The following is a 27,500-nucleotide window of genomic DNA, read 5'->3' as shown; positions in this document are numbered from 1 at the left end:
ACGTGCTGTGTTTATAATCACATAAAGGGAGAAACTCGACGTCATAAAAGAACCTCACCACATAAAATGTAAACACAAGACGTCAAAACAAGAGTTCAACACATCATGATGGAAACACAACACGTAGCCATCAAACCTCGTAACATAATAACACAACATCACTACATAATGACCAAACCACACAGCAAGACAAAGCTTCAAGACCAAAAGAATAAAGATTACGAAAGTTATGGCTTTTCATAAAAACGAAAGATATCACATTAGGTTCTTTGTTCGGCGTTCACCAGCAATTGTACATTACACCATTATTTTCTGTGTCTCTTGCGATTAGTGACAAAACTACCTGATACTGAAAAAAATGCTCTTCACGAAGACAGACAAATTCATGGCCTAAACGGGATTTGAAGCCATACCCCTGGCAAGACCGGTGTGATGGAGACGCACCAGCCGTAAAGAGCAGAGGCTCAGATTTTTATTGGCTGTCAGGACCCCAAATGGACAGCTAGCCTCAGGCCCCCTTGTCCTACTGGACAATAAGGATCTCTTCCTAGTTATCTACACCGCTCACTAGTGCACACCTGTTTCCCCTCATTAAAGCCTGGTTTTCACTATCGACGCAAGCATAAGCACAAGAAGCATACGCAAACTCAGTAGCTTGTTGTTTATTAGAGCCTTTCGTTCGAACAATAGACACTAATTAACAACAAGTAAATGCCTCTGCATGTGTTGCTTGTGCTGATGCCTGCGTCGCTAGAGAAAACCAACTGGCCTAACTCCCACAAAAGAGCCTTAATAGAGGGTTTTCTTGCACACTTCACGGGTCTAAAACCACGGAGAGGATTTGATTAAGGCTACCAGTTACCTGTAATTGTTTTTCTTGAGATATTCCAATATGGCGGGTTTGATCCGAGCTTTTCCTCCGCGGCTGTTATTCCCACGTCCCGTGATCACTGAAATAACATTGGAACCTTTTCTGGATGGACTTTCATTTGGATCTAGGAACAAAGCTCATGGTTTAATTCTTATTGTCCCTTCTTATGACAACAATATACCGATCAATTCGAAACTTCAACGTCCCCCCGGGCATACCCCAAGAGTCTGACTTCCTTCGGTGCACACAGGGCGGGGGCAGGGGGGTGGGGAGCGAAGATTTGACCTTGGCCTGAGTAAGGTGAGGAATTTAAGCTTTCAAATTCTATTTTTCCGGTGCCTAAGTTGCCGAACGCATAATTTGCGAGTCACAAAGTCAAGAGGTGATTTTTCTCTTTTTTGTTTACTAATAGCTCACAATGAAATGACCACAAAAGCTAAGCATGATTTTTTTAATGGCAAGAAGAAGGGGTGAATTGGTGAATTAGGCTTTACACCTTCGTTTATAGATTAACGTTAATGTTAATGACTGTTTATTCACAAATCCGTAGGAAAAAGAAAAAGAGATAAAGGAGTTTATCCCTATCTAGTTTATCTCCTGATAATAAAATAAAATAGATTGCATATAGTGAGTGCCTTTCCGGGTGACGATAAGAGACAAGACAGGGATTTTTTGAGGACCTCCTTAAGTTGGGATGGAGCATTTCAAGACAACACTTGGGATTCAATTTCACTTTAAAGTTTATTTACCGAGAGGGGAGCCTTAATGAATGTTGAAGTTTCGAGTTGTTAGAAGCATAGCAATATTATATGCGTCAACTCTCCTCTGGCGGACCACATATATAGAAATAAAATGAAGATTTCGGTTCTTGTCAATGTAAAAAGAGAAAATGCTCTTTTAAATTAAAACATACCCGACTTTTCAATCAAGAGGTTCTGCAGAACTTCAATTGCTTCATTTACGTGTAAACCGTGTAAATCAATTGTATTCTCGTCCGTTCCTTCGTTTCTATAGACACGATAAAGAGACCACACGTAAGAGGAAAATAGTAAAATCAATTACAAGGAAAGGCTGTGGTAGACTTAATCACTACTTGGAACGAATATATGAGACGAGTGACAGGTACAAGATAGCACCTTACATGATGAAAGCAACGTCACGTGACACGTGCGAGTCAGGGACTAGGCTTGGTTAAATTCTGCTCCGGCGTAAAATGGCTTCTTAGGGAGTTTAAGAAACGACGACGGCGACGGCAACGACAACGCCAAAAAGCAGTGATATTATTGGTTAAAAAGAACCAAAATGATCGTGCTGCACGTGCGGCACGCATTTTTGAACATTTCTCTCCCGTACTCGTCAAAACTACTACGTGAAATGACCAAATTTAAGGTTTTGACGACAACGTGGACAAACTACCGTGAATCTTTCAGTCTCACTCTTTACTTCAAATCCGTCTGTACCAATCCAGTTTTACGACACTTCGCTCATATAATCATGAAATACTTAAAACAGCTCAAACTTATATTTTGAAGTGACGTTTTCGTCTCCGTAGCCGTCCTGGTTTCTTAAACTCCCTATTCTGTCTGCCGGCAGTGCTCGTAAAAATTGCTTATTCTGCTCGAAAGTCTGCTCGAACACCCTTATTCTGCTCAGTATCCGAAACAAATTTCGGCCTTTCAGACCCGTATTTCTTTTCGCAAATATAGAAGGGAAGCTGGGCCTAACCCCTAGAAACTAATTGGATATTAATTACGCGTAGCAAAATTGTAATTCATCTTCAGGTCAAATAATTAAATCAAACACAAGGTACTTTCCATTGTTTTTTATATTTAATTTAAAGCTTTCTGCTCAAATTAGAACTGCTTAAAAATGCCTTATACTGCCGGCAGAATGCCCGCCTAAAAATCGCTTATTCTACTCGAAATTCTGGCCGCAGAATTTATCCAAGCCTATCAGGGAATGCAAAGGAAACTGAAAGTAAATCATGAAGAAAATTGCAGGCTCGGGAAAATGCAGCGATGCAAAATGGCTCGGGCCAGACGCTGGACAAATGCTCACGCCACACGCCTGATGAAAAAGTGCCACAATTTCAAAAGAGAAACGCATGAATAAAAAACACAATGCCATTTAAATCCAAGGGCAAGGGTCTGATTATTGGAAGGAAACCCTGGCATTCCAGATCTTATCACGTGTCTTACGTTTGATCCAAAATCAACGCTGCCGCTCTTGCATTTGCTTCTTTCATTTTCTGTGTGTGTACACGGCCCTAACATAAAAAAAGGACGTAAACATCACATAAAACGCCAAGCGTTTCCCTACTAACACGACAAACGCTTTCAAGTTCTTCCTGCAGATAATGCAAAGATCCCAAGATAATTATGATGTGGGACCGTGCATTTAATATAAGCGTAAAGAAACCAAATTTCTCGGTTCCCTCGTGACAGACCAGTCTTCTTCGCAGCCGTTATTGGGGCGTGGCGTCACGCGTTGCGTGACATCCAAAAAACGGCTGCGAAGGAGACTAGTAACAGACCGGAGAGATCTAAGACATTTCTCGGTTACTTCGTAACAGACTAGTCTCCTTCGCAGCCGTTATTGGGGCGTTGCGTGACGCGGCTCGTCACGTCACGCGTTGCGTGACATCCAAAAAACGGATGCAGACGAAAGAAATGATCCTCGCACATGTTCGAACAATTCAAGCAATTGTCTCTTAAAACAGATGAAAAATCCAGGTGTCTCCAACGGGATTCAAACCTATGACCTCTGCAATGGCGGTGCAATGCTCTAGCAACTGAGCTATGAAGCTACACAGTTGGAAGCAACCGGGTCAATTTATTGGGATCATGTGTTCCCGTGAAAAGGACTCAATGAATGAAATATATATATTTGAAGTGCGGGCTACACGTGATATATAGACGAAACAGAGGAATGATCCTTGTACTTATTTATGCAAATGTCTCTTAGAGACAACTGAAAATTTCAGGTGAATCCCGTTGGAGCCTGAATCACAGTCGAAGCCACCTGAATTCTTCTGGTATCTCTACAAAAAAAATTGCTTAAATTTTCGAAATAAGTCAGTAGACTAGAGGGGATCATTTCTTTCTTTCATTTCGACTGAGATCTGCACATAACTACTAAACTCCATTATTCAAAGCTCTCTCAAAATCCTAGTACTGGAAGAAACGCCTTTTTGGACTAAACAAATCTCTTTTCTGGGGTAGGATCGTAACTCTTGTTGAAAGCTATATTTCTTTGGCCGTAAAGTGTCGTACTTCCTATTGTTTTCTGCGCTAAATCCATTGTTATTTTTGTTCGTTCTATTGTTCTTTTGGCCAATCCTGAAGCCTGTTCAACAAGGTATGACACGACCCCATTTCAGAGTACAGATTGTAACTCAAAGTCAGCATTGACATATACCTGTTGTGCGTAAAACTGAGCCAGTTGTCCCTGCTTGTTGGAGAAAGCAAGAGCAGCTTTCTTAAAACATTCGTCTCTCAGTTTGTGATGCTGATACGCTTCCGCCCGGAAATCCCGGTAACTAGGAGCCTCAAGAGTCTGGAACGGGCCCTCAGCATCACCTGACCGTGTGGAATCTGGGACTGGAAGAAGTGTAAATGATTTATTAAACGACGTTTAAGGAACAACCGAATATTGTTCTAATAGAAAGAAAAAAACACCTCCTACCATCCACAAAAGGCCAGCTCCAGTCTTCTTCGGCTTCCTGTGAGGAAAAGACAAATCTCCCGTAAGATTATCGATTGCACAAGTTTATTGTTGTTTATTGTTTATTGATTTTAAAAACCACTAATTACAGAAAATTAATCAAGTACATAACTCGCATTTAGCAAATGCTAATGTAAGAACAAGAAAGGAATAAAAATAAACGCAATTAGAAAGCTTAAGACAGCGCTACAAAGGTAAGTTAACAGTGCACTATTAATAACGACAAGATAAGCTAAAAACATATCAGTGATAGCCAAAAGTAAATGTAAACGAGTCCAAGACCTAATTTTATTTTATATATAGGTTAATTGCTTCAGAGGTTACGAAGAAGCCATTCTAATTGTGTGAACTTGAGATGCACGGATTTCTGAATCTCTAAATTTTCTGAGTTGCGCCCACACTATCAAGGGCAGCATTGTTGCGCATGGCATGTGATCCATTCTCTACCTCTCGGCAGCGTTCCACTTACTCATGGTAATTACTTGTTTTAGATAATAGAATATATATCTCCATGTAGTCCTCCTCGCCCTCCAGAGCTGCAAAAAGCGCTTCGCGTATTGACTTTTAAGGGCAGGTTTAGACAGCTTAGATATTTGAGATGGAAGACAATTCCAGACTTCAAAATCTAAAACGTGTAGAAGAGTTGGACGAGTTCTTACGAAGCACCAAAGATAGCTAGCGAGGTCAAAAGAGGGGCTGTAAAGAGAGAGTTTAAAAAAAATAACAATTTTAATATGCACAACTCCTCTAATAAAAAGGACCTCAGGAAGTTGTCACAAGCATTGTGTTACGCGTCACGCATTACCTTTCTGGTCACGTCTTCTTGGGTGACTCGGTTCTGGGGCCCGGATGCGACCACGACACTGGGAATTTCCCGTTCAGACAAGTTGCAAGATGCTTTTACGGCTTCAACTGCCGGGTCCAAGGCATAACTACGCCACAAAAAAACCAAAAAATAAGAATTCAAATGAATGTTTGGGTGATGGCGAATTAAGGCCAATCGAATACCGCATTTCCGAGTTGCTGTATGGCTCAGTTTCAAAGCGAGTCCTGGTGCACACCCATTCAAATGGAAATGAGTTGCGTATTCTTATGAAAATCCAACTCATTTCCCTTACAATAGTTGAGCACCAAGACTCCCTTCGAAACCGAGACAAACAGCAACTTGGAAATGGCCCATTAGGACAACACTCCATCCTTGCATACGGAACCCGCGCCCGCAGTGCATGCGGCAGTCAAAACTGTGCTATCCTGTCAATCCTTTGCCCTTTCACCGGAAACGGGTGCACTTCTGTGCGTAAACAACGTTGTTGTCGATCTACCCAGTCAAAAGGACGCCATCAAAGTCTTTTTGTGCGAAGTTAACACAAATAAATACATTACCAATACAGTTTTGACGACTTCTTACACTTTATTCGAAAATACTGCACTGAATTCGTCTTAAATTAGTTTGAAAAAGCACAACAGCTGACGTTTGGATCGCCGCACGCTGGCAACCCAGTTTTGGCGCGAAAGTTTGTTGACAAAAAGGTTGCCACAAAATCTTTTAAATCGTTTTCTGGCCCTGTAATTTCGAACAATTGACCTGACGTCGGATAGCACAGTTTTTCCCGCTCGCTGAATTCTGATTGGTGAATTAAAATTCAAGTAGCTCTCGCCGTATGCAAGGATCACCATAGGCTTTAATTACACGAAGGCCATGTTGAGTCCCGAGGGATTCAATACTTTTGTTTTTGCGCGAATAAGGCCCATTGAATACGTCGGTCAGTTAATTGATTAATTAACAAACAATAAGACAGCCAGAAAGGAATGAGTTACCTAGTGGCTTGAAAAACCTCTTCCAAAGCCACAGGATCGACACCTGGAAACATTTCGTAGAGTTTCTTTCTTTTAAGCTTGGTAGCAATGTCTTGGTCGCTCTCACGAGGCGCCTTGGTAAAAAAAATAACAGAATAATGATCAGAGAAGGGAAACCTCTTTAAAGTACCCTTGTGACCAAAACATCAATTCTTGTTTTTCTTTGGATTTCAAAACTATGTTAACTAAGCACTAAGCGACCAAAGTTTTAAGACTTGATTTCAAAAAGACACCCGTTTACGTTAACTAGTTTCCTATTTAATGGTCCACCATTACTAACTTTAAGATCTTGAGAGAGCTGGATCGAGGAGAAAATGACGTCAAAGGTTCCGTAGTTAATGGGGAACTGAAGGTAAAAAAATAAGCATTTTTTTATTTACACTTGAGACCATGCACAATAATGTTCTCAACTTTTTCTCTGGCATAAGCGTCGTTTTTCCACCTAAAATAATGTTTTTATTCCGATTTTGAGCCATCAGCATATTGCGGCTCAGAATGGAGGAGTCAGCGATCATTTTTGCAGCTTATGACGTATGATATGTGGAAGACATGCCAGAGCGCCCCATATAGAAGCAGTGTTTTGACTGATGTTTGTCGTGAATATTGAGTCCTCGAAGAAACATTTCCGCAGCACTTATGTTAACCTTGTTCCTCTTGATTACGAAACCTCTGTTTCCAATACGTCACAGCAGGCTGCTCATTTAGTTTTTGAGCGCGCACTAAAAAGGGCGAAAAAGCGAGAAAATCCCAACTTCGAACGTAATTTTCTCGCAAAAAACAGGAAACGAGAAGAAATAACTCCACAAACTTAATTTTACTTGTGTTAGGGTTTCCAAAAAAATTGTTGGGAAAATTGCTGATTTTGGCTTTCAGAAGAATAATGCTATGCATGTGTACGCGGCCGAATTAATATGCAGCAAGGGAGTTTTGAGCGTTCACACTTTTAAACTCTCGTTTTGCATATAGAATAAGTTACATTCACACGCTGGAATTCTGAGCATTTGACGTCACTTTTCCCTGGATCCAGCCCTCTGAGGTCTAACCGGTCAGTTTTGAACGTGAGTAATGGCGGACCGAGGAAACCAAAACTTGCACTCAAAGTAAACGGCCTTTGGATAAAAGTCAAAGCTCAAAATTTTGTCAGTAACGTGTTAAGCAAACACACTTTTAAAATCTGAAGACAGAAAGGATGTCATTTTTTTGATCACAGGGCTGGGGCACTTAAAGGCATTAACACTAAATGAAGAAAAATGATAAAGGCCGAGATACACAAGGCGACAAGTCGCTCTGGGTGTACTCCTTGCAAAACAAGTCGCTGCTAAACGACGCCTGCTCGGTGCACACGCAGTGATCTCGCATGAGGGGGAATGTGAACTAGTTTTCTAATTCAATATGGCGGACCATATGACGCTCTCTCATTGGTTCATTTATATTTTGTCGCAGCGGCTTGTTGCCAGAAGTGTACACAAAATGCGACATCGCTGCTTTTGCTTCGCTAATTTTGTCGCTGCGATCAGTCGCACGAATTCTAACTGGTTTGAATTCGTGCGTTCTTTAAACAAAGAAACCCCTACACCGTACACCGGTGGCTCTGTTGGTTGAGTACAAGGCTTCCGTGGGGGAGGTCGTGGGTTCGAACCTGGGCCGAATCAAAACTAAGGATCTTAAAATAGCTAAGGATTAGCCTTTCATGTCTTCTCGGGTAAGGACTATAAACCGTAGGCCCCGACTCAAATATCTGCCATGTTCAAAAGTTCCCTGTGAGACGTTGAAGAACCCACACACTATTCGAGAAGAGTAGAGGATGGAGTCCCCGTTGTTGTGGTTATCCTTTGTGAGTATATGGGTGGGTGGGTATAGCAGGTCCACATCAGCTGAATAGCTGCCAAAACGTCACCCTGCTCAAACAAATAAATAACAAACAAACAAACAAGTCTACGAAAAACAGAGTAGATCTTAGAGTAGAGTAGATTCTTCAACTTTCATTTGCTAACTTTGCTATTGCCTTTTCTGTCCGACTGGTTGGGTGATACTAAAACGATTAGACCCGTTGCCCGCAAGGGCTACGGGTCAATAGCCCATGAGGCGAAGCGTTTTAGTATCACCCAACTAGTCGGACAGAAAAGGCAATAGCAAAGGTAGCAAATGCAAGTTGAAGAAATATTTATTTGGGAATGAAAGGAAAGAAAGCGTCACGCTTTTCGCTACTCGAGGACTATTACTGATAGTCCTCTAGTAGCGTAGCCAATCAAAATGCAGGATTTGCCATTAGTCCACTAGTTGGGTGATACTAACTTGTGTTAGCATCTCTACGAAACAACAAAAATCAAGTGAATTCAAAAGGCTTCCCCTCACGTTGTCAATTCTGCTGAGCGCCAGTGCAAGCTCTTCATCCATTATTTCCTTCAAGGAACCTGGAAAAAAAAACAAGAAAAACAAACAAACGGGATTTTCGCGGCTGGAAGAAATATTCCTTAACACCCAAACCGCTCCATACCTGCGTGGGGCTTAGTCGATAGGCGAGGAGAGGATCTGTGACTGGCTGCTGAACGCTGGTCAGTAACGAAATTCCTTGCATCTGTTGGATCACGGGATGTTAGCGGCGATCGACCTGGAAAAGACATCAAAAATGGCAGTAAGTAAATCGTAGAGCTGGAAATCCAAGACAAGCTATTTGGGCGAAAACATTTTGATATTTAAACCCACTGACCCCTGGGACGCCCGCCTGGCGCCAAACGATTTTACTCGTCAACTCGGGGCACCCTGGGGCCCGTGAGGAGTGAATGGGTCAATTTTGCTGTTGTCCGGTACTACGCAGCCAATCGAGAGTGTACGGGACTTCCGTGCGGGAGGTCGGGGGTTCGACCCTCGGCCGGACCAACACTCTTTAAAACAACTGGGGAGAAATGTGCTGCCTTTGCAACTACATTTGCAAATGGGAAGACTTTCTATCCTTCTTGGATAAGGACGATAACCCCGAGATCCCGTCTCACAACCCCCTTGTTCATTAATTCCACACACTATTCGAAAAGAGTAGGGCAGAGTGTTTCCGGTGTTGTGGTTGGACCTTTCCAGCATGTGGTCGGCTTGGCACAGGTGCCCCAAGCTCAGTGTGAGCATGGCCTACAAAAATGTAAGGATTTGTATGCGAATCCAGATAAAAAGCTTAAGAAGATAATTATATGAAATAATTCTCACTTAGAAAGCCTAACCTTATTGTCATTGTGGGTAGCTTTCTACCTGTGTGATTATTTTCCACATCCGACGCGATTTGAGCCATTTCTCAATTCTATGGTTGTCAAGGGTTTAAAAGATACAGTCTTAAGCCTTTTATCGGGATTCCCATACAAATCTTTACATTTTGTCGGCCATGCTCACACTGAGCTTGGGGCGCCTGTGGGCTTGGCAGGATTAGCTTGAAGGGCTTCTGTGTGCATGAGACCACAATTGTGTATAACACCTAGGAGTCAGGCTACTTAGCCAAGAGCTGGAGCCCCACTCCAACCTCAGACCTCAAATACTTGGTGCGAGACTTAAAAACCATCAAACCATCAGGGTGTTGCTGCATTTGACATACAACCGCTGACCAAGAGTGCAAGAGTGCCTACCTGATTTTCGCCACAATATTTAATTTGATTACAATGCAATGCAAAAGCTAAGAGTCCAGCAGTGATTGGTTCCCTTAAAAAAAATTAGTATAAATTCAATTGATCACGATACACTCATTACAACTAGAAAAAAAAACCAATACCTCTTTTGCCAGCAGAAATCCCCTTCCGTGCCTGCAAAACAACAACAAATAACATACCGAAATTCAAGTGATAACCACTTTGAGAACCTAGTCAACAGCAAACCATCGTTTAAATGATAACCTACCTGAACACTCATTTCCCATTTTTTGTACAGCTGTTTCGCAAAGGATTTATCCACATCTATGATGAGATCTTCAGGATTTATCGATTCTGTAAAAGCAATAGCAATAATCACCTCGGAATCCTTCTGTATCCTTGCCCTTGTCGTGCGTGTTGTGTCAGCACCAAGCACGCCAATCACTAAAATTTCAACTTATCAGCCTTAACTTTCATTTTAAAAAATCGGTGTATTTCAATTTAGGGAATCAGATTTTATGGGGAGGTGTGTACCTTGTATGGAATTTTAACTCTTCTTTGATGTAACAGAGGAAAGGCCTGGCGAGCCCTCGTAAACTGAACTACATCTCGAAAGTGAAAGGGGTATGGTGTTTTTACTTCCAAGGGGAAAAAAGAGGAAATCAGATAAATATACACAGAAATTGACAATACGCACAAACCTTGAAAGTTGACCCCAACAAACTGTCCAAAAACCTCGATCAAATGCAGCGCTACTGCGGGATCAAGAGTCAGCTGAAACGTACTGTGACCGTGAGACTGGGCAGGACTCAAGGTATTCGGACTCGGATTTCCAGGTGAATGATCGCCCTCCATTCCTGTAAGCAACTCACCAAGGCCCTTGACAGGAGACACAGTATTTTCTTGATTGCTTCCAAGTGAAGAATCAACGACACTCAGAATTTTATCTGCTTGTTTCATCGAGTTTGGCTTTTTAGTTAAAGAGCTTTCCTCTGCAAGCGAAATTTGATTGCTAGCCGAGGAGGCTGATACCGCACCAAAAAGACTTTGCTGTTCAGTAAATTCAGAGGCGTCTGCAGTGAAATCCGGTAAACGGCCATTATCAGCGAGTAGTTCATCAACAACTTTCATAACATCACCGCTTTCAGCTATGAGCAGCGAATTTAATAAATCACTGTCCACATTCGGAAAACACGTTTTCAAAAACTCCAGACCAACTATCACGTCACTTTCTGAATCCCCGCATGAAGGCTCATTCGAGACGTCAGACTGGATTTGTACATCGCTGAAAACGTCTTCAGCGGAAGTATCGTTCTCTTGGCTACTGTTGTTATGGAGACCGCGCTCTGATAGATCACTTTTTGTTGATTCTTCTTTGACAATAAACTGTTGGGATTTCACTTCCGGTTCCGGATCCGTTGGCTGTTGTACGTGATTTGGTTGTTTGGACTTCCTTTCATCAGCGAGTGGCTGTTTGAAATCGCTGCTGGTCCCACGTTTTTTCTGCTTTGATCGTGAGGCAGAAGCCAAAATAGTTGACAAGGGTGGAGGGCTGTCAGAAGACTTATGGTATTTTAGCACATTTCTGCCTCGTTTGGCGTTCACATCATTGTCACATGCTTGAGACACGCCACTAATTTCTTCAGCAGATTTCAAGTCATATTTTATATTTTCTTCAAGAGACACCTCTTTGGTAAAATTAGAATCCGAGGTTACATTAAAGATGCTGTCAAGTGTGTCTTTTAAGGGAACGCATAAAACGGGCGCGTCACACTCTGAGGACGATGCAGTCTCAAGACCGGAGATTGATGATTCTGACAACTGAGAGGACGTAGCTTCTTCGAGTAGATCTTCCTCACTGCTTGCCTTGTTACTCTTCAGAGAGGAAGCAGGACTGTCTGAGAAGGAAGAAACATCCGAATGCTCGAGACCCTCATCACTCGACACTGCATCAATTAACTTTGGCTCACTCATCGGGGAAGTATCAGATTGATCGCCGAGCTCGTGTTCAACAAGTATCTTGTTGGGAGGTTGTTCCTCCTGATGTTGTTCTATCATGCTATCCTTACAGATAACACCAGGTGATCCTGTATTGGAAGGTAAGCGAGTATCTGCCGTTCTTCTTTCACGAATCCTTGGACGTCGCTGAGGTTTGGGACTGCATTTATCACGGTTTTCATTTGTTGTAATCTCGTTAGCTACTCGGAATTCAGATCCACCATCACTTTCACAATGAACCTCGGCTTCTATTGCACGTTCGGAGTTCGGCCTATCTTTCAATCTTTCTTCTCGAACTCCGCGTTTAATTTCACCAACTAATTCTCCTGCCTTGATGGTGTTTCTGCTTTCATTACCCTCTAAGCCGCCAGACACTTTTTCTCCGGGCCAATTCTCCGCAGAGCCTCGCTCTGGAGATGACCTTTGAGCTGTATTCTGATTATTAGTCCCAGTCCTTTTATTGGTCTCACAGTTATCCCTAGCCTTATCGTGTTCAAACTTCTCCTCGCAGTTTATTATCTTTTCCACTGAAACATTGTGTTCATAGCGTTCCTTCATTCTCGAGATGGCCGCAATGCCAACTCGGTGTTGGTTTCGCCTGTGTTTTTTTCACAGAAAGGATAGGTAAGAGATATTTCGAGGTTATCGACCAAAAACCGTCTCTGAGGTCCGTATTGGGAAAGACCCGAAAACGATTTGAAACATTCGTATAAACTGCGATCCGCTAATTCTTGGTTTTATCAAATGAATAAAGGGGCTAGTTTCTAAAGAAACTGTGGTGCTACGTCGGTGGGGAAGTAGTATACAAAAATTTGGTTTCATCAACGGAGTTGATAATATAAATTGGCCACCGTACAGAGATTCTAAAAGCTGACGTTTCGAGCGTTAGCCCTTCGTCAGAGCGAATCGAGGAATTGTGGGTTACGTGTAGTTTTTATAGCAGAGTAGGAACTACGCTATTGGTGGTAACATGGCAACATGAAAAATAGGAATATATTAGTTAAATGAAAAGCGTTCGTTAATACAGTGAGGATTAAGGGGGCCGATTTGGAAGATGAATTTTTGTTCCAGATTCTTCCGGCTTTCCGTCGTACCTAGATGTAGGGAAAGGCCGCAGATAGCCATGTGTTTTTTTGAGTGGTTAGGGAGATTAAAATGGCCAGCGACTGGCTTAGATGCATCCTTGTCATTCTTCTCAACATCGCGAAGGTGTTCGCGGAATCGGTCACCGAGTCGTCTACCTGTCTCGCCAATGTATAATTTATTGCATAACGTACAGGTTATGCAATAAATGAAATTTGCAGAGGTACATTTGCGGAGGTACATGTGAAGATCGCTTAGGTCCCGATATCTTGCTTGTTTGGTTTTATCAAACGAGTTGATAAATACCTCTTAATAACCGAGTTCCAGGTCCGTACGGTAAAATTACGGACCGAATATTTTCCGCGGATTTATGGCCCAAGCGCGCGGACCGTAAATCAACAGGAAAAACGAGGCTCCGTAACTTACAGTAATGACCGGGAACACGAGGTTAGTAAGATATTTATTATATCTCTGAGGTAATAAGGTGAGCGGGAAAGGAAACTAGTTGAAGTCAAGAGAAACGTTCAACTGCCACAAATGATTAGCATGCGTAAAAATCTGACAAAAAGAATAAATCTCATTGGCTTTTTGAAGTACTTGCTTACAAGATTCACATAAACAATATGAAAAATAGGCACGCATTGCGTACGTGGGGTAGTGCAATGACTTGACACAGTGCTTTCTTCCATAACTGTCAACTGAGCTGCGTTTTGTTTTCCAGGAGATTCAAGCTGTCTTTGCGCAATATATAGCCCTTGTAGTAAACGATATTTTTTACTATCGAAAATAGTGTTATGGTAGATGTTTTAAGTAAATAGCCCCCTGAGAAGAGATGTGGTTACTAGTAAACTACTAAACCCAAAAAGATAAAGAAAATGAGAGGTAATCGAGAAACACTGGCTTCGAGACCAACATGAAGTTCTCTTCAAATCCTTTTTTCCCCCCAAGTTTTGAGCGGTGTACTCTGAGCGTCTGACAGCTTTCCACGACAAAAGGTCATTGAAGTTAATCCCGATCCGGCGGGTTTAGTATCTGGATGGGAGACCTCAAAATATACGACTTGCTGTCAGAAACATAGGACCGAAAATTCTATTTTAACGCTCAAAAATGTAAACTTAGCAAGGTACAGATTTTGTTAGCCTTCTTTATGCAAAACGAATATTGATGCAAAAGTAAATAACTACTGATACACAGTAGAGAAGAAGGAAGTTTTTAGGTAGTGTCGATCGAGAATAAAAAAAAATTGCCATCAGCAATAGTAGTTTGTCCACGTTGTCGTCAAAACCTTAAATTTGGTCATTTCACGTAGTAGTTTTGACGAGTACGCGAGATAAATGTTCAAAAATGCGTGCCGCACGTGCAGCAGGATCATTTCGGTTCTTTTAACCAATAATATCACTGCTTTTTGGAGTTGTCGTTGTCGCATCGCAGAACAAATGCGATTCTTAAATACCCAATTGCTGGTTTTCACATACGTGATCAACAGCCATGTTTTTCAACGAAAACAAAAGGAAGCGTTTGCATAATAATAGAGTTAAATTCCCGGAGGATATGGTCGGGGCACCAACATGGCCGCCTTTTCTTTGTTTAGGGGCACCAACATGGCGGTCGTGACGTCATGTGAAAACCGAGAATAGACCAAATTGGCTAACTCAATGTTGTACCGAATTCAAATTTCCAGAGCCCGGTTGTTCAAAAGCCGATTAACGCTAAGCCCGGATTAAAAATTAACCAAGGAGTCTATTTCTTTACTCCCAAATGTTGTTCAATGCTGATATTCGGCAAAACTTCACATTAGAAAAAGTCAATCTTGAAAAACAAGATTAAGCAAAAGAAACTTTCACCAAAAAGTTGAAAACATGAAAAAACAGTTTACGCTAATCCTGGATTAAAGTTAGTCGGCTTTCGAAGAAACGGGCCCAGGGGTTAAGATTCTTTGTGCACTGTGTAGGCAAGATATCGTTAACGTCACCTTTTGTTATTAATGTAACAACCAGAGCCTCATTGGCTGTCGAAACAAAGGGTCTTTTGTTCCTGTCGTTGGCACATTTGAATAAAAAAGAATGCTAGTAAACAGATATCTTCCTTATTTGCATTATAATGTTGCATTCACATTCACATTCAAAGTGCCCCTGCGACCAAAAAAATCAATTCTTATTGTTCTTTGAATTTCAAAACCATGTTAAACATTAAGCAACCAAAGTTTTAAGCCTCGATTTCAAAAACACACCCGTTTATTTTAAATGGGTCCAGCATTACTAACTTTAAGATCTTGGGAGAACTGGATCGAGGAGAAAATGACGTCAAAGGCTCACCAGTTTAAGAATGTAATGCGTGTTTTCGCCGCATAATTAATATGCAGCAAGGGAGTTTTGGGCTTTCAGACTTTTAAACTCTCGTTTTGCATATATAATAAGCTGCATTCACACGCGAAAAATTTAAGCTAGTGAGCCTTTGACGTCACTTTTCCCTGGATCCAACCCTCTGAGGTCCAACCGTGAAATCCAAAACTTAACTCCAAGTAAACGGCCTTTAGACAAAAATCAACGTTTAAAACTTTGCCAGGAAGGTGTTAAGCAAACACAATTTCAAAATCTGATGAACAAAAGGAACTGATATTTTTTCATCACAGGGGCAGTTTAAACGATATGGAAATGCTTGGAACAACACGTTTTATTCCCAAAGGGTTGAATTGGGTACAACATTGAGTTAGCCGATTTGGTGTATATTCACACCCAAACAACGACCTTTCAATAAACGCATTCCATTACATGCGACAATTTTGTCCTTATTTTTTTTTTGACACAAAGTTCTGTGCTAAATGCCCTACTCAAGGCCTCTCGTGTTAAGAAAGAAAATTCGCTTGAAAAGGTGCAAGAAACTTGATTTCAAAGTCCTCATTTCAGCGGATTATCTGAAACCCATATGTCTTTTTAACCTACATACATGTAGCTGTCAGGATTCAAAAATGCCTTTTTGAGAAGGTAACGTGAGAAGAAAAGCCACGAGTATTGTCGAGAATCCCGAGCAGTTGTTCCTCGCGGCTTCGCCAGATGAGGCCCTCCCAGGGAATAAGGGAACACGGCTAATTTGAACAGGGAAACAAAGACAAGGGGACAAGGGGACAAGGGGACAAGGGAACAAGGGTCCCTCTCCCCCACCTCCCTCCCCCCTCCCACCTCTCTGGGAAAGCCTGCCAGATACGCCGGTTAATCGCAGTTTGGGGGCAGAAGACAGACAGTACATTGATGCGTAAGAACCTTCCATACCTTGCAAGTTCTTTTACATTCCATTTCCATGAGGTTTCTGGTTCAATGAATTTGATGTGGTATCCAAGCCTTTTACCCTAAAGCAAAAGCAAAAATAGTGCAGAGGACTTTAAGTGTTGTGTGTGTGGTGTACATTTTAAAGGGAACCTCCACTCGTCCAAAAGAATAAATTTAAAGTGGAGAAAATGATGTTCGCTATCAAATTTGTCTAAGAATTTTAAAGACAAAAATTAAATTTAGAATACAGTCAACTCTCGTTATAGCTCGGGGACGTCATTTACTGTCCGTAATAGCCGCGTGTGAGAAAAAAGTTCTGTTAACATGCAATAAATAACTTCGATTGTCTGTAAAGTTATTTTAAATCTTTAATGTCTTAAATGTGCTATTTATACCAACAACGCGGTTCTTCGATTTTCGCGCTGAACAACAAAACACAAACACCGGCCAAAAAATAATATTTTGTTTATATGCTAATTAGACTAATACAAAAGAAATGTTGCTTGAGAGCGAGGCTAGTGAGTCTAATTAGCACATAAACAAAAGAACACATTTTTGCCCCATTTGTGCATTCGGTCTATATCTACTAGGTATTTATGAGCCATATGGCGACCCAAAATATCTTGCAAGACTGAACGAACTTATCAACAATACCGAAACTGCTAAGCAGTCGTTGAGAATGAAGCACGAGGGCTTGATCTCTCCTGAAGAGCCGGGAAGAAAAAAGCGAAAGCTCAAGTGTAGAAGCAACGACTATTGTGCAGAAATTAAGGAATTGGTGTGAAAATGAACATTCCAGAAGGGTATTTTGACAAATAAGCCATTTTCGAAATATCAAATATTCAGCTTGATTGTGAGGCAGTGAGGACAAAAACAACAGGAACACGTCGGAATTAATGTGAAAAATATTTACATATCATCCACTTTCCTTTGTCTTTGTCCTCGCTGCCTCACTATCAAGCTGAATTTTAATATATCGAAAAAGGCCTATTATGTAGAGCAGACTGTAATTTTACGTAATTATGTTATGTGAGAAGTACATGATGTCCGCTTTATCAAGTGGCAAAACAATAAAATTGCCATTTTGCTACCACGAACGTGTAGGTAATTCCGTAATAGCGGGATTCATTTCCAGTCAAAACTCTATAGCTTTCGCCGGGATTTTTGGATTTTGTCCGTAATAGCGAGCGTCCGTAATAGCGGGGTGTCCGCAAAGCGAGAGTCAACTATAGCTTATTTTCACTTTCTTTCACAAGTCGCCGCCATCTTTAATAACTGGGTGGACTGGCCACAACATTTTATGCTCCGCTGCTAGTTTTCTACTAATCTACCACCAAGCTGTGGCGAAATTGCTATCAGTATTTTCACTACGAACTCGTACATTAGAGCGGTTTTCAATGGAGTGTCGAAAGTAATTGGCCAATTGCATTGGTTTTTTTTGCATTTCTTCACTCACTGATTGGTTTAAAGTTCTCACGCCATTTTGTCAACCAATCAGAAGTGAAACCAAAACCAATCGTGGCTTGCGCGTGGACATTTTCCAAGCTGGTTCTTCTGGCTAACCTACTGTTGCTTTGTGGAGATATTAACCCAAATCCTAGTCCTGTGCTCACGTTTCCTTGTGGTATTTGTGCCAAACCCGTACAATGCAGCCAACCTTGGTATCCAGTGCGATTCGTGCGATCTCTGGCTAAACACCCATTGCTTAGGAATGGATTCCAATGTTTACGAAACGTTGGCAAATTCCTCGTGCGCGTGGATTGAACCAAATTGTGATTCTCTCTAGAATCCTGAATCTCTCAAACAATATCTTGGAGCTCTCCAACTTACTTGATGCCTTATCCGAGGATATCACTTGACAATCAACGTTTATAAAGTCTACTCCTACAACGACTAATGAATTTAATCATCACAAAGCGTCCAAGCGGAACAAACTGCAATGGCCTCAAAAGCACCGACCATTCTACCAAATTCCAAGCACTCCTTGACCTTCATAATCCGGATTTTGTCTTAAGAACTGAATCCAAGCTGCATCCTCATGTGCCTACATATTCAGTTTTCCCTCCCTCCTGTACTGTTTTTACAAATTACAGGAATGTTCATCCAGTTTTCCAAGCTGTTGAATGCAACCTGGCTTGCGTCAAGGAATCTGACTTAAGCGCAGACAACTGTGAAATCATCTGGACCTCCCTAAAAATTTCTATTTGTCCTCATTGTCTTCATTCTACAGACCTCCAAACTCTTCGCCTGATGTTCTTGATCACTTTTCCGACTCAATCAACCAAGTGTTCACAAAGTTCCAAACCACCCAAACATCATAATCGGAGGCGACTTTAATTTTGGTGACATCTCCTGGGATAATGAGGTCCCATCCACTTGTAATCCAGCCACTGCATCAGAGCACAACAAATTTCTCCAGGTGATGGATGATTACTCTCTAACTCAGCATGTGAAAGTACCTACGAGACCTGTATCCGGGAAAATCCTAGATCTACTGTTGTCAATAGACCTTTTTACCGATACGGCGGCCATTTTGATTTCTGTTGTTGCAAATTAATATGTATTTGCCCCCTGGGCATCCCATAATAGCTATTCGAAACAATAGAAATTAAAATGGCGGCCGTATCGGTAAAAAGGTCTATTTACCCTAATTATATCTCTAGGGTATCCACCTCGTCTGGGTTAAGCGATCATGACATTGTAACTTTTGATGTCAACCTGAAACTATATCGGACTCACAAGCCTCCTCACAATGTATGTGTGTACCAACAAGCCAATTTTCCTGGCCTCACTGATTTCATATCCAAGTCTTCATCCGAGTTCTCTGAATCCAATCTCGAAGCAAACTCAGTGGACCAGAACTGGAATTCATTCAAGCATACTGAAATTTCTGGTATTTCCAAGTTTATCCCTCAGAAATCATCTAAACTAAGATATAATGGATGGATGGATCAGCAACGAAATTAAACGTCAGATGCGGAAAAAGGATCGTCTTCACAAAAAAGCGATCCGATCCAAAAATCCCCAGCATTGGAAAGCACTTAAAATCTCAACGTAACTTGGTATCTAGCTTGATTAAGAAGTCCCATCATTGCTATTTAAATGAGGTCATCGGGGGTAGCTTGATAGATAATCCTAAGACGTTCTGGTCCTATGTAAAGCATAGTAAATCTGAAAACATTGATATTCCTCCATTAAAGTCTGGAGATTGCATAAGCACCAACGACAAGGACAAAGCCGAGACTTTAAACTCTTATTTCTCATACGTGTTTTAATACCCGTGACCAGATGCCTCTCCCAAATATGGGTCCTTCACCATTCCAGTCAATCCCAGACCTACAGATCTCAGCCGAAGGTGTTGCCAAACTATTATCTCAGCTAAACCCATGGAAAGCATGTGGCCCGGACGAACTGCCAGCAAGAATGCGTAGAGAGCTTTATCAATCTGCTTCTGGTTGGCTCGCCTTCATATGTCAGAAATCTTGCAACTGCAGCATGGTCCCATCTGATTGGTCTAAAGCTCTGGTCACCGCTGTTTTCAAAAAGGATAATAAATAAGACCCATCCAATTACTGCCCAATTTCCCTGACTTGCATATGTTGTAAAATTGTGGAACACATTGTCCTCAGCCATATGGCTAAACATTTATCCACCAAAAAGATCCTTCTAGATGAGCAGCATGGCTTTGGGCAACGATATTCCTGCGAAACCCAAATTAATATTAGCTGTACATGACTGGGCCAAATCCACTAACGTGCGAAGACAAACTGGCGCCTTATTGCTTGACTTCTCCAAAGCATTTGACTCTGTTCCCCACCAAAGACTGTTAACCAAACTCAATTACTATGGTCTTAGGGGTGGTATGATTACGTGGATCTCAGCTTTTTTTGTCAAATCGTTTTCAAATAGTCTCCATAAATGGTGTTCACTCCTCTCCCAAGCATGTCCTTTCAGGAATTCCGCAGGGCTCAATCCTAGGCCTTGTATTATTCTTGTTGTATATAAATGACATATCTTCTCATATCCAATGTAACTTACGCCTCTTTGCTGATGATTGTATCCTCTACAGAGAAATTAACGACCTTGAAGACTGCTGGACCTTACAGGGAGATCTTTATCAATTTTCCTCTTGGTCAAAGACCTGGCAACTATCGTTCAATGTCAAGAAGTGTTATCACCTTGGTATTACCCGTAAGTAACTCCCAGTCGCTCATAGTTTATACCTATTATATAATGAAATTGTCTCTAGAGTTTCATCAGCTCAGTACCTTGGAATTACTGTGTCTGACAACCTGAGCTGGAACGAACATGTCAACAACACATTCAAGAAGACTAACTCCTCTCTTAGCTTACTACGTAGAATCCTGAATGGTTGTGACCCCGAAGTTAAGGATATAGCCTATCGCACCTTGAAACGTCCTAAACTTGAGTACGCATGCAGCGCTTGGAACCCCTACACCCAGCAGAACATCCACCAAAATCAGATGGTTCAGCGCGGAGTACCTCGATTTGTTTTTAATGACTACTCGAGTTTTAGCCATGTCCCTCCGATGTTGGAATGCCTGGGATGGGATTCACTAAAAGACCGTAGACTCGTCCTTCAAGCCAGTATGTTTTATAAGATCTATGCGGGTGATGTGGCCATCCTCTTTCCGCCTGAAGTGAGACCTTAAACTCGAGTCAGTAGATCACCTAATCACCATCCATTTCACCAACTTAGTGTATCCAACAACGTGTACAAATACCGGTACTCGTTTTTTCCAAGGTCTATAGTAACCTGGAACAATCTGCCAATGAACGCTAGTGTGACCTCTCTTGATAAATTTAACGTCGTGGCACTTCCACTTATAAAGTCATTGTTATAACTCTTAGGAATTTATTTACTTATATATCTACTTATTTATTTATTTATTTTAGTACATTTTTACAGGTGTATTCCATATTTCTATATTTATATACTTGGTATACATTTCTAAAGTTTTATTATATTTTTGTTCTAACTCCCAGTATAGTTTTAAACTGTTTTAGGAGTATAATGATTAAAGGATTAAAGGATGTTACATGTTATGGTTGCCCTGATTAACACAAATAGCAACAGGGCACAGGGATAGAAGGGTTACACGTGGTGGGAACCCTGTGCATAGAAATCAACTTTAAATCAAATAAAAGATTTTGAGGAGTCAGACCCGGAGAAAAACCACCCAGAGCAGAGTTGAGAACCAGCAAGCTCAATCAAATTCTGGCCAGATTGGTGGGAGACGAGTGCTTTTAATACTTAGATATCTTTTGTGATCTTTCTACGACAAAATGGAATCCACATGAGAAAAGAGTCAAGAAAGATGTGATTTGACACTTACTGTTTGTGTCTGCTTTCTTATAGATCCTAATTAGTAAGGACCACCGAGAAGGCAAAACTTGGCAGCCAACATAATAACTCTTACCATCAGTACATAAGGCTTCATTTCCCAGCATTGAGTGTTTGTGTTGTCAATAACCACAGGTGATATTTGCTTTTCCAGAGCACTTTTTGCTACAAATTTCACACAAAAAAAGAAAAAAATCTCACCCAAGGTTTCAATTTGGTCATGCAGTGTACAAAGAATTCGTCATGGTTTTGAATCAGGCAATTTTGATGTTTTTCAGGATATGAAGCAAGTGATGAAAGTGATAACAGCCATGTCAAAGTCATGTCAAACATTATTAGAATTCGCAGCCAGTTAATATACCTGGTTGCTGGCTCTTCAAAGTGCCAAGACCTAATAGTATTATTTTTATTTTCTCCACCAAATCTACGAATTAGCCAAATAGCATCTGCGAAACAATAACAGCTGTAAGCATTATGCTTTAACAGTTTTCTCACAAATTTTTAAATCTGATATTTTTGGAGTACATGTACACCCCTTTCCCTGATTGAAACGACTGGAGGATTCAAATAATCATTGCAGGCTTGTAACAGAGAGTCAAGAACAGATTTATTGCTTTCTTTGTACATGTATGTATCAGAAGTCATGTCTTCCTAAATAACAATATCTTTGTTCATTTAGGAAAATGGAGACAAAGATGAGTAGCAAGAGAAAATTGTGACAAATTTTTTACTGCGCCTTTCAATAACACGCGAACTCTTAAATTCAAACGGTCAACCGACAAATGCATTTTCCGCTACCGTCAATCAAATGTTTGGCGGCTCCGGAAGCTTCCGACTACTGTCGAGCGCGCAGTAATCAAATCACATCGTTGAGCCCAGTTCAGTCAACATAGTCGGAAGCTGGGAGGAGCCACCGAACATTTGATTGACGGTAGCGAAAAACGCATTTGTCGATTGAGCTTTGAATTGTAGAGTCCGCATGTTATTGAAAGGCGCAGTAAAGAAATTGCAATTTGCCAAATTTGAATAGATTTTTCTCACACATACTATGCACCATATTCAAAAATGCCGGACATGCGGAACGACCTAGGGTCTAATACATGAAAGCGAGGTTTGGTAGGCCATATATCAGTCTGGAAAATTCTAGTAGCGGCTGTCAGCAGATTTATGTTATGGGATATTCCAGTCTTAGCAGAGCTACATGTAAATCCTCCTAAAATGGCTTCCTCAAGTAGTGCAGTTGATGACTCAGTTATTCTTACCAAAGATGGCATTCCCGGAGCCTTGTTAGCTGAGCTAAATCCTTCTTTGAAGAATGAAGAGTTGCGGTTTTGGTTTCGCGATGCAATGTAGTGGGGATTCCCTTAAAGGACTTGAAACAAATCTTTTGCTTGTAAAACGGTAAGCACAAGGCTTTTATTTTAAATAGTAGTTTTTCAAGGTTTATCAGTTACCCTTTTTTTAAAAATGCGCTTTGCGGAGTGGAGGAATACGTGAATAGTGGACTCGATCAAATTGTGATAGATCCTGATCTGGATGAAATTTAAACCAAAAGAAAAAAAGAGGATTATGAATGTTATGAGCTGCACTCCTTCGTCATCACCCAGCGTGAAATACCCAAGCGATGGCTGGGGAAATCTCTAGAAAGGATGCCTTTATCAGGATCTATCACCATTTGATCGCATCCACTTTTCATGTATTCCTCCACTCCACAAAGCCCATTTAAAAAAAAGTGTAACTAATAAACCTTGAAAAACATCAACTGTGAAACTACTATTTAAAATCAAAGCCTTGTGCTTACCATTTTACAAGCAAAGGTTTCATTTTGAGTCCTTTAAGGGAATCCCCACTACATCGCATCGCCCAACCAAAACCGCAACTCTTCAATGTTCAGCGAAGAAGGATTTAGCGCAGCTAACGAGACTCCGGGAATGTCATCTTTGGTAAGAATAACTGTGTCATTCACTGCACTACTTGAGGACGCCATTTTAGGAGGATTGATAGCTCTGATAAGACCGAAATATCATATAAGATAAATCTGCTGACAGCTGCTACCAAAATTTTCCAGACTGAAAATAATATGGCCTACCAAACCTAGGTCGTTCCCTGTGTCCGCCATTTTTGAATACGGTGTATGTACATTAAAGTGAAAAAAATAACCAAAATTAGGTCACATGCTACCAGTATAAAATGTCAATAATAACAGCAAGCACAAGAAAAAGAACTTAGCAATAGAAATAATATATCGACACCTCTTTTTTGATTCCACTCGTGTGCCTCTCCAAGAACTGCAGTGTCAAATTCATATCTAGGGAATAACAAAATGTACACAAAAAAAATTTAATGTACTCATTGATTGGTATCATATTAAGCCACATGCCACAGTAATGGAATTATTGAACATTGTGATCGATATGCTTCAATTTCAAGGAACTGTTGGCAATAAATACCGTTGATTCCTATAAAAATAGTCATCAGTTGATAGTGTGATGCCTTGAGCCCCTTTCAGCTTCCTGTGGAAAAAGAAAGAGAATCTGAAACTGTATTTGTTACACGGCTCTGCACTGCTTTCCTATAGTTTACGAAGTGTTTGTGATTGTATCATATGTATATGAAAAATTTTATCCTTAATTTTACTCTGAATAAGTACCGTTCTTAATGAAATCGCATGGTAAAGTACATGTTCTTTGTAATTCAGGCAGCCCTTGGCTGTGATGATGCTACTAAATAAAGTATCATTCTATCTTTCCAATGTAAAGGATTTTTTTATTTGCACATTATTTTCCCATGCATGATACTCCACTACAAGCTCACTCCCGCCTGACTGTGAGAAAACAAATTGCAGGGATAACACACAATCATATGAACTTAAGTACAAATCAGTTAAACTCCTTCAAGAATAAATCACCATTCTTTGCCACTTGAAGCTTGGTACCACTAAAAAATCTAGCAATATAGCACAAGGTTGGTTGTACATAAAAATAATACTTACTTAGCAAGGGTTGATTTTCCACTCCCTGGCAGTCCTCTAATCAGGATAAGCAGCTTTTGATCAATTATTGGTATGAATGGAATACGAGTATGCACAGAAGCAGCAGATGCTGGTCTTACTTGTCTCACAGAAGCTGAAGGGTGTGCTGCTGAAATAAAATCAGTTAATTACAGTGTACAGTGTACATGTATACAAACTGCTATCTGGCTCTTACAGACACATCAATTGCACCAAAATTGGAATTCTAGACTCTGACATTATTTTATACCCTATGAAAAATAGCGAAAAAGGCTTGGCACAATGGTTGTAAGTGCTCACATTCCACCTGCGTGTCATGAGAGCCACTCCCAGAATTGGCATTTCACTTGAGTTGAGTCTCTTGATTCTCTACTCGGCTGTAAGATGCGATTTTATGGTCACTCCAATTTTCTCCTCTCATCAAAAACTAACATTGTTTACTTGACCTGCCTTATTTGATTCGATTTGACTTGCAGTGTGCCAATTAGTTAAGCACTTTTGCTTTGGTATGCAAACTTGAGATAATAATCAAGTGATTACTTTTATTATCCAAATTAAGTCCTGTGGCTTGAATGTTTGCACACAATCCATTTTGGGACCTTAAGCAATAAACCCTTTAACTACTAAGACTGCCAGTTATAGATTTGATTCTGTTTAACTCCACGTGACTTTACTCGTAAATGGAGACCAATCTGGCATGAAATACAAACTCCTGCTCAAACGTCTAACCCTTAACCTAAACCCTTTCCCTTCTAATAGTGTCAATTGTAGATTGTACTATGTCTGACAAGACAGGAGGCAGCCTGCAGTTGAAAGTTCGTTTTTAATTACTGTAACGTCTACCCCTGTTACAGCAGGAGTGGGCGCCACTCGGACTCCAATCCCATTGCATGCACAACTTGTACCCAGTAATACTCATGCTACTCGCTTTTCCAACCTTAAACGGATGGAAAGTTTAGTGAAATTTGGGGCACATGTGCTGGGATTCAAACCCAGAATGTAGGGATGCAGTCCGAAAGCAATATTCAGGGGTTTCATTAAGTTTTGAAGTAGAAGGGACCTTGTGATAGAGTACCCGGGCACCCCTATATATATGGTCTGGCTTTTGATCTTGAGACCTACTTTGGGCAAAGGCGGGTACTGTACTCAGCATAGATGGATGCTAGTACCCGGGTCATTTTGTGCTCCAAAAGCAGATGATGATTACATGTACATGCATCACTAATGGGGAACCTCTCAGAGGTGAAAAAAGGTTATCAAAACCCCTGTTGAACCAACGCTTTCTCAAGTGGTAGTGATGGAATACGTATCTTGACTCCAGCACTTATTACAACAAAATAAAACACGGCGGCACTCACCTCTTGAAAAGATGAACGGTGGTCTGTACGGGAGAGAACCCAAAGGGTCAGGGCATGAAGTTTGCCCTTGAGGTACAAAAGGTCCTGAAGGCAGATGCCCCAAAAGTCCTTGCTGCCACGGTGACTGTACCACTGGCACCAAACCGAGCCTTTGTTGTGCTGGTACTACATGGCCATACCCCTGTGATGGTAACAGTGGTTGAAATTGCCGTTGTATAACTGGGGGCTCAGTGAATGATTTTTGAGGCAAACCATTAGCAATTCCGTACGTTGGTAACTGGGGAATGCTATTTACTGCTGACTGATACCAAGGTTTTCTGGAGTCAGAAGTTGACAAAGTATTTTGAACATTCTGTGGTGGAGAAGTCTTCCTCTTGCTCTTTTGGTTATTTACTACCAAAGATTCAGTTTTCAATTTGTTTTCTCTTTTGTTGTGTGATGCTTCTGTCACAGTGGTTCCTGTTAAACGGTCTGTTTTCTTTTCACTGAGTTGACATTCTGTCTGTTGCACTTCTTCAGTAGGAAAAGGTGCTTTTTTCCAGTCTTTGGAACTTGCAGTTTTTGAACTCCTTCCTTTCAGCTCAGATTCAACAGCTCCTATAACCTTATGATATTCTTTATGCTGAGCCATCTCAAAAGGACTTTGAACTTCAAAACTTCTTGGTTCAATTTGACCAGTGGAAGTTCTTTTATTTCTGTTTTGTAGCGTTTCTTCATGTTTAGAAGGTTCCTGGAAAAAAAGGTGCTGTGCACTGTTTGATGCTCTCCCTTGATTTTGCAACTCTCTGAATTGTTGGGAAACAGTATCAGGAAAATCTGGTAATCCAGATGCTGTGATTGCCCTACTAAAACTGGCTGCATGTAATATTGAGTCTGTTTCAACTACATCCTTTTCAATATGAGCTGGGTTAGAGGACTTCAAACCAGAGCACTCCATAGTCGCTTGAACTTTTGATTTACATTGTAATCCATTCTTAGTTTGATGGTCTTTTACAAATCCCAACTCTTCTGACATGTATTGTCTGCCATTCTCTCCTGATAATTGGGAAGATGAAGTTGAAAGGTGAGCACTCTCGGGTTTCTTCTCCACAGGCTGCAGGTTTTCCTCAATTCCACTTAAAACAAACAGTTTTTCTATGGCATCGTTTACTGACAAAAAATAAGAAAAAGTAAGTAAAAAATAATAAACACTTAAGCTTACCGGGTGTATAGCGCCATTATCACTAACTGCTCATGGCGCTTTACAATAAAGATCTACAAGAATCAAAAAGTTACAGTGCGACGCGTCTTATCGTGGCCACCAAACAAAGTTTTTTACAAATTCTCCGCCAATCAAGATGTGTGAATTTGATTGACGTTCA

General features: G+C 40.9%; 1 protein-coding gene and 1 pseudogene across 2 annotated transcripts in view; one reads left to right on the top strand and one right to left on the bottom strand.

The window, feature by feature from the left end:
* Positions 1-27,500, bottom strand: part of LOC137999499 (NEDD4-binding protein 2-like) — a 38,841-nt gene that overhangs the window by 3,597 nt on the left and 7,744 nt on the right. Inside the window, exons 2-19 of one of the 2 annotated variants that reach the window (XM_068845274.1) lie at positions 26,140-27,288; positions 24,764-24,911; positions 24,222-24,284; positions 24,024-24,079; positions 21,848-21,936; positions 16,410-16,486; positions 10,761-12,655; positions 10,328-10,413; positions 10,203-10,233; positions 8,949-9,062; positions 8,807-8,865; positions 6,413-6,525; positions 5,400-5,526; positions 4,556-4,592; positions 4,289-4,470; positions 3,070-3,137; positions 1,785-1,879; positions 863-995 (exon numbers count right to left, since the gene is read on the bottom strand). In XM_068845274.1, the coding sequence (XP_068701375.1) occupies positions 863-995; positions 1,785-1,879; positions 3,070-3,137; positions 4,289-4,470; positions 4,556-4,592; positions 5,400-5,526; positions 6,413-6,525; positions 8,807-8,865; positions 8,949-9,062; positions 10,203-10,233; positions 10,328-10,413; positions 10,761-12,655; positions 16,410-16,486; positions 21,848-21,936; positions 24,024-24,079; positions 24,222-24,284; positions 24,764-24,911; positions 26,140-27,288 (4,522 nt within the window). The remainder of the gene's footprint in view (positions 1-862; positions 996-1,784; positions 1,880-3,069; positions 3,138-4,288; positions 4,471-4,555; positions 4,593-5,399; positions 5,527-6,412; positions 6,526-8,806; positions 8,866-8,948; positions 9,063-10,202; positions 10,234-10,327; positions 10,414-10,760; positions 12,656-16,409; positions 16,487-21,847; positions 21,937-24,023; positions 24,080-24,221; positions 24,285-24,763; positions 24,912-26,139; positions 27,289-27,500) is intronic. The other variant, XM_068845275.1, reaches the window with a different exon arrangement.
* On the top strand, positions 18,303-19,681 carry LOC137999331 (uncharacterized; annotated as a pseudogene).

The sequence above is a fragment of the Montipora foliosa genome, chromosome 4 (assembly GCF_036669935.1).
Source record: "Montipora foliosa isolate CH-2021 chromosome 4, ASM3666993v2, whole genome shotgun sequence".
Classification (NCBI taxonomy): Eukaryota; Metazoa; Cnidaria; class Anthozoa; order Scleractinia; family Acroporidae; genus Montipora; species Montipora foliosa.
This window is presented reverse-complemented; position numbering and strand designations above follow the sequence as displayed.